The sequence below is a fragment of the Zea mays genome, chromosome 1 (assembly GCF_902167145.1).
Source record: "Zea mays cultivar B73 chromosome 1, Zm-B73-REFERENCE-NAM-5.0, whole genome shotgun sequence".
In the NCBI taxonomy this organism is placed as follows: Eukaryota; Viridiplantae; Streptophyta; class Magnoliopsida; order Poales; family Poaceae; genus Zea; species Zea mays.
In genome coordinates this window covers 35,608,637-35,618,911 of record NC_050096.1, presented here as the reverse complement: position 1 = coordinate 35,618,911, position 10,275 = coordinate 35,608,637, and the positions used below count along the sequence as shown (strand labels likewise).

Genomic DNA, 10,275 nt, shown 5'->3' with positions numbered 1-10,275 from the left:
TCTGTTGTTGAAGACGGATCCTAGGCGGATACCAGTCTTGTTTCGTTCTTGCCAAGCAGTTATCATCATTTGTTTCATGAAAAGCTAGTTATATGGTGATTTTTCCCAGATAAAAATGAATTCTTGGCCTTGTCTGTTCTATTCCAAAGCTTCTCTTTTTGCCGAACAACGAAGAGATCGAAATAATGCTTTATAGAACAAATTGGTATGTAATACGAGGAGAAACGTTTGCCCTGTTGGCAGCATCACAAATTATTAACTATTGTTATAAATTCTCTCTCAAAATTATAATACCTAAAAATGTTGCACAAATTGATACCCAATTTCAGATCGGTATGAGTAATTGGGTAAACCATGGGCAATAATAAAACGAGCTGGACTATACATCTCTACATATAAAAATCTCTGCTTGGCAGCATTGGTCTGATGCCATGCACTATACTACAATTATCTACGCACACATTTTTCTATGTGCTTGAAAGCGCAATGCAACCAGTGAATGTCCTTGTGAGCGCTAGACCCTGATGGTCATTTTACTTGTTGATTAGAAGTCAACTACGTACTTGCTCCAAATGATGAATGATATGCATAATCCCCTGAAGGACCCTTATGGATAAAATAGTGTTGCGCATATCAGTCTAAATCTTAATGATTGACTGTGCATTTAGTAACAGTAATAGTAAGTTTGCAGAATAGTAACCACAAAGCAACTTGTTGCGTGTCTCGCTGGATGTTGAGACTAACCCTTCATGTTGAAGGACAAGTATGTAGTATTCATGCCACTACATTAATCTAAGTCTAAAGCTCACTGCATAAAACCCCTATCTGTAATGTGCGTAAGATTTACCAAATAAATCACCACAATAGCATACATTGGCCAGAACCGGATGATTGTGGTTGGGGATTTTATTTGTATGCTTTTAGAACATCTCGGCATTATGGGAGGAATGCCCATATAGTGAAATGCCTCAATATTCTATTAAAACACACAAAAGGCAAACTGAACATGTCGTTCAGTGTGTACTCCTGTGTATATGGAGTTTGCCATAAATCGTTGAGGAGTAACCATATAGGTTTGAATGCTTCTACCTGATGTAGATGTGGATATACCCGGGATTAATATCATATCCACATTTGACTTATTGGCATTTGATCTATTCTCGGGGACGCCTGCGAATATGATCCATCGGCCTTAGTCAAAGTATATGTTCTGATTGCAGATTCACGTGGTCTGTGATAACTTTTCTCCGATTAATTCACCCTGATGGTGATTTGTCTCACAAAGAGGTTCATCTTGATGATGAAGTTCCTAGCAATGCGCACAATATCATTGTGCTGGGAATACAGAACAATGAATCTTTCGTTTTGGGAAATGACGGAGATCATTATTAAATGTGGGAGACAAATATGTCAACACTTATATTGCCTCTTTAGATTGCAACGGATCCAAAACAAAGTCTTAGACATGAGTGTTGTAAGCTCTCTTATCGGGTCATTGATAAATGCAATCGAGGTTGAACCAAGAATCGCAAAGTGAAAGTCGCGAGCTTGAAGTTCAGACATTTATGGGCACTATTGAAATAATGTGTAGTGAATGTGATGGTTCAAGTGGTCTTGTGAGAGACTCACCCCACATATGTGTTGAATAAACAATGTTCCGCTATGTAATATATCTGACAAGTGGCATGAATGAAAATATGCAGTTAATAGGATTCTGAAGATCCGTCATGAGTTCCTAGGAGGACCCATATCTTTGAATTATAAATATGCAACATATAAATCTCGTACCGAATAATACATTCCTGACAAATGAACACTCTCCTATGTATAGAGAATATCTCCTAGATGAGATTATAGTTCCTTAATGGAACATTTTCAGAAGAAATAAAGTATGTGTTAAACACCAAAGTTTGATAATCCCTATAAAGGGATAAAGACTTATATAGACCCGAAAAGGAATAAGATGAGGTACCAAAGGATTTGAAGTTTACCGAATAAGCACATGTGCATTCCATGAGTTTTACTCATGGTAATTTCCACTAGATGTGGAATTACGGTATCCTCTAAAGCCCTGATGGCAGAAACCTATAAGGTTTAGGTGTTACTGGCAAAATATCCCCATTTTGCCAGAATGACAGACTATAACGATGTATCTTATCAATGAAAAATCCCTGATGGATCACGATCTTTGATGGACTTTTGTTACATCATCATAGATGTTGCAATGGATAAACGTCTGGAGTGATGTGTCATATTTAGAATATGTACTATTGCAACTATATTATCTCCTAAGTCCTATTGAAGGACATGTTATTTACTTTGCACAACTATGTATAAATTATGGTGTAAGATAGAAAATGATAGCACCCCAACCTCATCTATTCTCGTTATTCTAGATGAACAATGAGACATATATCTTGAAGAATATGCTTGAGTTATGAGGGATAACGACTTTGACAGATGTCATCGTCAGGGGGAGCGAATGCTTATATTGATCACAACTGTGAGACAATAAATGTCATATTCTATGCCCTGAAGGCGTGAGCTTGATGATCAATATGTGAACCTTTATAGAACTTTCTATCAAATATATAGATCCAGTCGATCGAACACCATCAGTCAAAGTGGCTTATTTATATTGATACGTGCACTTACCTCGTATATCCTAGAAGTGAGTAGAGGTAAAGTTTCTGAAATAGTCCTTGCAAGGATATGCAATCTGTTTGCTAAATCTTTATGTGTATATACTTCCAGAAGAAGATGTTTTGTCTTATTGATACGATTTTGCAAGGATTAGGGGGAGCACATTTCTAAAGTTAGCCTTTGTAGAAGATTCGATAGAATCTAGATCCCAGAGGATCGAAATCTGTCCCGATGACAGCTGTTGTACTCTTTTTCCCTTGGTGATTTTTCTTGAAGTTTCTCACATGAGGTTTTTAACGAGACAACAAAGTGTAAATGTAATTTATATCACCATACACTCTTTCTCCACATTTTTCCCACTGGGTTTTTCGGAGTTTTAACGAGGCATGTGTTGGTATAGGTATTCGCCTAAGGGAGAGTGTTAAGTAACCCTAGTTAGGGTTATGTGAGCAAATAACTGCTTTGTCTATGAGGGGTCTCACATCTCTATATAAGGAATCTGTATACCCTCTCATAATAGGGAGATGAGAAAGAGGTCAAAGGACCAAATATACATGTGTATCGTGCGTTTTCTCTGTTGTGCTTCTGAGAAGGGATACGGGTCTTTCACGACTTCTGACGGGAGGGAAGGGTGTATGATGATGCGTGGTAACGTAATTCTCAACACCGCCGAGCCATAGCAATCATCACCGTCGTAGTCGCCACCTCCTCTCCCGGCGTGGAGTGGAAGAGAACCCGTCTGCACTCATAGGCTGGTTTTGTTCGGTGGTATGGAACCTTAATTTTTCCTCGTTTGATTTTTCTCAGAATTCCGTTTTCTCCCGCGACATTATTCGCTCCTGCGAGCAATTAATTCCAAACGTTTGTTTCTCTCTATCGGTTCCCCGGGTCTGTTTGTTGCTTGGTGGAGTACTGATCTGGCACTCAATCCATCCGCGATTGTGTTGGGCTCGATTAACCTCCTGAGAACACGCTAGGTCCATCTCAGTTGGTGCCGTAGGGCTTTGTGTGCTGATGCGGTTTAATTTCCAGATAAGAAAAAATGGGGGTTCAAATCCGTAGGGCTTTCTTTGTAGCATTGATTGAAATGGTACGGTAGTAGCTGTACATTCGGGACAACCATGTGGACTAGTGGCAGTGTGAAGGTTTTGCTGCTAGTAATGGTTTCTTCTTCCTGCTTGTAACTGTGTTCGCATAAGTCTCTTATCAATGGTCCTGTAAGCATGTGCCTCATAGCCCGTGTTGTATTCCATTTTGGAACTCTACCCTTGTTAAATACAAAGCTGCTTATTCTCGAAAAAATATCTGTGGTCACGGATGTTAAGTCTTCAATCTCCTGAGAATCAAAGACAATGGAGGTGCATTCGTTTAATGGAGGATCTCTAAGATGTGAGCATTGACCACAGAGAAATAAACCATAGATATGCATTTTTTAATTGCTGACAATTATTTTGATGTTGACCAATGATCATTCTCTTTTCTTATTTACCTGTTATTGATATAGTGTTGTTTTGCTTTCGTAGGGAGGGCAACTTGAGTCTAAGATATTCAGGTATTGCTAGAGATGTTGGGTCATGATCTAGCAACCGATCCCTCTAGTACTTTGCGTATGGTTACCTCAAGGGTATCAAGTGCACCGTTGGGGCTTGTCTGTTCGTTGAGTTTTGACAGGGGATTCAAGGAAAAGAACAATATCTTCATCAACGTGGATAGGTATGGTTTCTTACGCTTCTTGTAACTCTGCCTCTATGTCAAAGCTTTCGCCTAGTTTCAGCTGTGATTGAGATATACAATTTCTCATTCAAATCCTTCAACGCAGATGCATGAAGTACAGTACTTTCTGTTATGCACCCAGAAATCCCAATATCACACCACTGGCAACTGCATCGTTTGGGGACATGGCTGATTCTTCAATTTGTGAGTATTTGCTACCCATGTCTATGACAAGAGAATCTTACATAATTAGTTTATATACTTGAGATAGTGTGGCACTTTTTTTCATATTGAATTCCAATAAACCTGAGGTATGGTTTTTTAAGGAACATCAAAGTAATGACTTGTTTTCCAGAATAATTGATCTTACATAAACATTGAAGGATGCCAAGTGCACCACATTTGACATTCGTGTATGTAGGGAATGAGTAATTTCGGTAATCAGTATCACCTGTTTCTGTCCCAACCTTGTTTTACTAATCGGTTGCTCGTGTGTTACTACGGTTTTTATATTCGAAATATTTGCAATATCTATTCTTTGTTGAACACAAATGGTTGTGAGCTCCAATGGTTAGAACCTGAGTGTGGGAGCGGGGAGAGTGATGGTTCGAACCCAGCACTGCGCTCATTTTTTGGACTTTTATTTCGTTCGATGCTCGTTGCGCTTGCTGACGACGCACGAAGGGAGAAACTCCCACTTAAATATAGTAGAGAAGAGATAGACTACATGTACCTGCGCTTGCCCTTTTGGTCTTGTTGTTTCTAACAGTTCTTCTGTATAACAATGTTTCTGCATTCTTTTTGACTGCTTGATTTTATTTCAGTTACCTTTCCCAGAATCCATGTGAAGGATCCATATCAGCGCCTCGGAATCAGCAGGGAAGCATCGGAAGAAGAAATTCGGGCTGCTAGGATTTATCTGATAAGCAAGTATGGAGGCCATAGTCAAGCGCTGATGCAATTGAGTGTGCCCATGATAGGATTATCATGCAGAGTTTCTTTGATAGGAAAAAAACCAAAAACGAACCTCAAGAAAAAAATTAGAGAACTTAGTCAGTCACGTGCCGTGAAGGCTATTCAAGGCAGATTTCAAACACCACGTAGCAAAGTCATTTGGCAGACAGCTATTACTTTTGTCTTGCTTGGAGTGCTTACCCTTGCTTTCCCTACTGAAGAAGGGCCAACCCTCCAGGTGGCCATCTCTTGTGCAGCAAATATCTATTTCATTTATCAGAGGGTCAAAAGTGGATGGCGAGCATTCTTTTATGGGTATGTTTTATTCTTATTATTGGATTTTAGTTTTAACTTTTAAGGATTAAGGATATATCTGCACTGGCCTATGATTAGTTGCTCTTAGAACGACTGCATTTGTTTCATTTATTCTGTATATTAGATATGGTGTCACCGTTTTTGTTGATATATAGCATTTTCTTCTGATTGGGAAAGTATTTTTTAATCAATTATCCTATTGGTACTTGAGCCCGACAACCTACAGTACTAGCATAGTTGGACATCCCACCAGAAGAGTATTTTTCTATCTCTGGGCAATGGCGCTATGTACGTCTCCTGTGCTGACAAAGGTTTGTTCGCCACTGTGTTCAGGCTGTACAAGCAGATACGTGGTGGCTCATATTTTCTCGTCGCATATGTATGTACCATAAAAGGACCTTTGCGTTCTCATATCATGCAAGCAAGCAATTGCAAATCGATGATCTCCTGATCTAATCCTTATCTAGTAACCATGAATTTCTTGCATTGATAGTGTTACGACTGGGGTAACCTAATAGAGGCGCCTAACGTCCAATTAGATAGAATTTTTTAGGATCAGTCAAAAACATAAAGGTTTGTTAGGATCCTTATCAGGATTTGTTAGGGCCTTATCTCATCAGCCAAAGAGATATAGAGGTTTGTTAGGATCCTTATAGGGCTGGACAAAATACTCGTGGCTCGTGAGCTCGCTCGACTCGTGGCCAGCTCGGCTCGGCTCGACTCGGCTCGTTTCAATTTTATCACGAGCTGAGCTAGCATCTCAGCTCGGTTCGTTAACGAGCCAGCTCGACACGAGCTCGAGCCAGCTCGTTAGCTCGAATGAGCTAGAATTTATCTGTAAAACAAAGTCTATACTTGTATTGGATGAATTAATAAGTGATGAACTATGTTAGTTTAGGGTTTAAATGATGTGATATATAAAATTATGAGTATTGTTAGTCTTTTCTAGTGTTAAATTAGTATGAAATTAACTAGCAATTGATTATATTGTTGTATATATACATGTATAATATTTTTTGTTCTGGCTCGCGAGCTAAACGAGCCAGCTCGAGCTCGCAAACGAGCCGAGCCGAGCTGGTTCTCTGGCTCGGTTGCTTAACGAGCCGAGCTGAGCCAGCTCGTTTCCTTAACGAGCCAGCTCGAGCTCGGTCGAGCCGAGCCGAGCTGGCTCGATATCCACCCCTAGATCCTTATCAGGATTAGGTCCTTATCTCCAAGGCCTATATAATGCAATCTTGGCAAGGAATGAAAGACAAGCATGGGTGATTACAGCGGACTGCTCCTTCCAACCTTTTCTCGCCACTCTTCTTTTTCCCCCTGAGGGCTGATTTGGTGACAAGGGGATCACGGGGGGATTAGAGGAGATTGAGGGCTGATTTGGTGGTAAGGGATCCCAAGGGGATCCATGGGGGAGAAATCCCATTGCAATTCAATTTTGAACAACAAGGGAATTCCTCCCCGTGGATCCCCTTGGGATCCCTTACCACCAAATCAGCCCTGAGGGGGAAATGAACTAATTTCCCCCTCAATCCCCTCCAATCCTCCCGTGATCCCGGGTCACCAAATCAGCTCTGATCATGGTGCCCAAGCGCCGGGATCTAGGTCCCCACCCTCCAGTTCATCATTCATATAGCCTAAGGAGCTCGAGGTCTAACAATCTCGTATAGAAGATGTCAGGCCACAACGACCTCAGCTCACTGGTTTCCACCACCACCGTGCTCACTGCTGCCACAACCACTGTCAATGCACATACATGGAGTTCCTTCATCATTCTTCATTAAGCCACTTGATCAACAACACAAATCAACAATTGGCTTGGTCTCCTTTTAATGATATGATCTACTTCATGTCGTCGCGTGGCCTTATTGGTTCATCGTTCGCAACTTCGTTTGATATTCACTGTTGCACTCGGTTCATCGGTGCCAAGTTCTCGGTCTAGCTTCAACGTCACACGGTCCATCGTATTTGAGCCGTCGACTTGCCCTTCACACTAGCAACCCGGTCCATCGTAGCCAAGCCATATCTCTTGATCTTCTCCACGTAACCACATGACATCATGTCATATCTTATGCAATGAGCTCCTTCATCACCCTAGTTGAGCACATCAACATAATCAAGCCACTTCCACCATGACTCAGGTAGCTCACACTAGTGTACATGTGGATTAATCAATCTCAATATAAACACATATCAGACCGTCTAAATTGTCACTCGATTACCAAAACTAAACATGGTCCTTACAAGATTATTCTAAGAATATATGTTTAGCATTGTAGGTTGGCCTGCAGAACTGCAGATATATTGTTATGATATTTACAAGTTGAGATTCTAGCTACGCGATAAAAGTTAAGAAGCTACTGAATGGAGTGGAAAATATAAATTACAGCATCAGTAGTTGCAAATCCTAAGGGCTTGTTCGGTTAGAGGTGGTTTGAGGGAGATTGGAGGAGATTAAATCCCCTCCTATACAAATTTGAATAGGAGGGTATTTAATTCTTTCCAATCCTCCTCAATCCAGCTTAAACCGAACAAACTCTAAATGGTTACTCCATGGAGTGGGAAATAGGTCTTTTTCCCTGAAACGGTAATCATTTTGTCATGCTAGAAGCAAACTACAGACTTTGACAACTTTTCCATGCAATCATATTCTTTTATGAAAGTTGTCTTCACCAGAATATTTGTGAGGACCTGTTCTTATCAGTTTCATGCATCCAAACAATCTCTTTGCTGGTATAACTCATGGTGTCACAGTGGCGGAGTAAAGGGCCATGCTGTGCTTAGTGTGCGGCAGCATGGGTCCAGCCAAGTTTATCTTTGGTAAATATTTGTAGGTTTAGATCCAAAACGCTAGTGTTCGATCCAAATTATGGTAATGCAGCACCTGTCCACTGTCACAAGCCTGGTTGGGAGCCATTTCTAGCGCCGTCCCTTGGTGTTCATCCACAGATCAACCTCATGCCTAGTTGCTCAGGAGTTTTGTGGAGGCCTATCAACTTGTTGATGCCAATAATGCAAGTCCCTATTTGAATTATGCATAAGCATACAAAAGTTTGTAGATGTAGGCCGTGTGTTCTTAGGCAGACACACCAGATTGGCCTAGAGGGTAGATATTTGTGATTGAACACTGCAGTAGCTGGCATTTTTTAGACTCTGTTTATGTTGGTTTGGGCCATTTAGAGCTTATTATAGTATTTTGGGTTGATAATATTGAGCAGAGTATAGCGGTTTTTGGATGAATAACATCTTCTAAGTGGGCCCACCAGCATTTCCTGTCAGTTCACCGTTCTCAGTGCTTGCTTTAGTAATTTGTTTTCTTAAAAAGCAGTCTTTGGCATATTAATGCGTGAATATTAACCGTTGCGTACATTACTTTTGGTGATTCTTTTACAAGAGAACTTTAGTTGTTTTTTTTAACACTGTGTGCTGCTTTGGGTGGTTCCTGACGCTGAGGTTTATGTGATGTTTCAGGCTTGGTTCTTTCTTTGCTTCCTTGTTCCTGGGCACCTTCTTGATGGTATCCCTAATTCCTCCTGTACTCCCCGGCCCAAGAAACTTGGAAGTGAGCACCGCGTGTGTTACTTACGTGCTCCTTTTCGTATCGCCGACATTCTTGAAGTAAGAGATCTCCGTGCTTCCTTCCATGTTAGCCCAAAGTCTTGCAGAAGTTATAATCATGGTATCCTGCTTCAAATAGCTTGTACAATCCATCAGCTTTTTGTTTGTTTGTTTCACGTTCGTGGAGTTGGAAATGGTAGCCCCTCGGTGAGTTGATAGTAGTTTTCAGGTTGCCATGTGATATGTAGAACTTTTTTTTTGCCCTTGGACCGTGAGGTCTTAAGCACAAAGAGTAACACCTCTCTCGTAGGAGTTGTGTGGAGGCCTGTCAACTTGCTTCCGAATAGATCATGTATCGTAATATCCATGCTGAAGTCATCGGTCGTCTTTTGGATGGACATCACGTCACCTCGGGACATTACAACCCGTCCTCCCTGAATGCTGCGGCTGAACTGTACTGATCGCGTTTGCAAGACAGGAACTGGAGGGATTTCTTAGGGTTGCTACGCCTGATCTGATCTTGGCATCGCTCGAGTTGTTGCGCTGGCTTTGTCGTCTCGTAAAACAATGTGCAGCCCACCAGTGCATCGGTGACTGGCGCATCATCATCTGTCTCGGCTATCCATCCATTATCTAAGGAGCGTGGAAGTCCGTGACCCAGGGCCACTAGTGGATCAATTACTGTACTGGGGCTGGCTTCTGTCATTTTGGACTATTAAATAGCCTGATCCGGCCTCTACATAAGATCACTATTCTACTTATTAGACTATAGCACATCAATAGCTTCTGTGGCCGGCAGTCCTGTGTTGCATGTGTCGTGATGTCGCGGGAGATGCCGATGTTGACGCCTCGATCGTTTGCGGTTGCCCAGCTAGGCACGTCGCACAGGCGTCAGCAGTGGCAGGGAAGGATGTCTTCTTATCCTCCCCCCACAAACCATCTGCCCTCTGGGAGTATTTTTAACAAGCAAAGCACTGTGGATGTGCTTTGTGCTAGGGGAGGATAGAGAGTAGTTGCCACACAAACACAATGGTGTCCGTTTTGGTCAGCTACTTTTCGCGCCTGCCCACTCACAGCAACGATCCGTCCAAGTCA

General features: G+C 41.6%; 1 protein-coding gene across 1 annotated transcript; it reads left to right on the top strand.

Moving 5' to 3' along the window:
* The first annotated feature begins 3,210 nt into the window (after positions 1-3,210).
* On the top strand, positions 3,211-9,902 carry LOC100193492 (uncharacterized). The gene is made up of 5 exons (NM_001138606.2): positions 3,211-3,411; positions 4,167-4,356; positions 4,463-4,560; positions 5,181-5,625; positions 9,094-9,902. The coding sequence occupies exons 2-5, from the start codon at positions 4,208-4,210 to the stop codon at positions 9,242-9,244; spliced, it is 843 nt and encodes a 280-aa protein (NP_001132078.1). The 5' UTR covers positions 3,211-3,411; positions 4,167-4,207; the 3' UTR covers positions 9,245-9,902.
* Positions 9,903-10,275: the final 373 nt, after the last annotated feature.

Coding starts and splice junctions, on each gene's coding strand:
- LOC100193492 (NM_001138606.2), top strand. CDS start 4,208: ATGTTGGGTCATGATCTAGCAACCGATCCCTCTAGTACTTTGCGTATG. Junction 4,357..4,462: donor ATCTTCATCAACGTGGATAG/GTATGGTTTCTT, acceptor CCTTCAACGCAG/ATGCATGAAGTACAGTACTT. Junction 4,561..5,180: donor CATGGCTGATTCTTCAATTT/GTGAGTATTTGC, acceptor ATTTTATTTCAG/TTACCTTTCCCAGAATCCAT.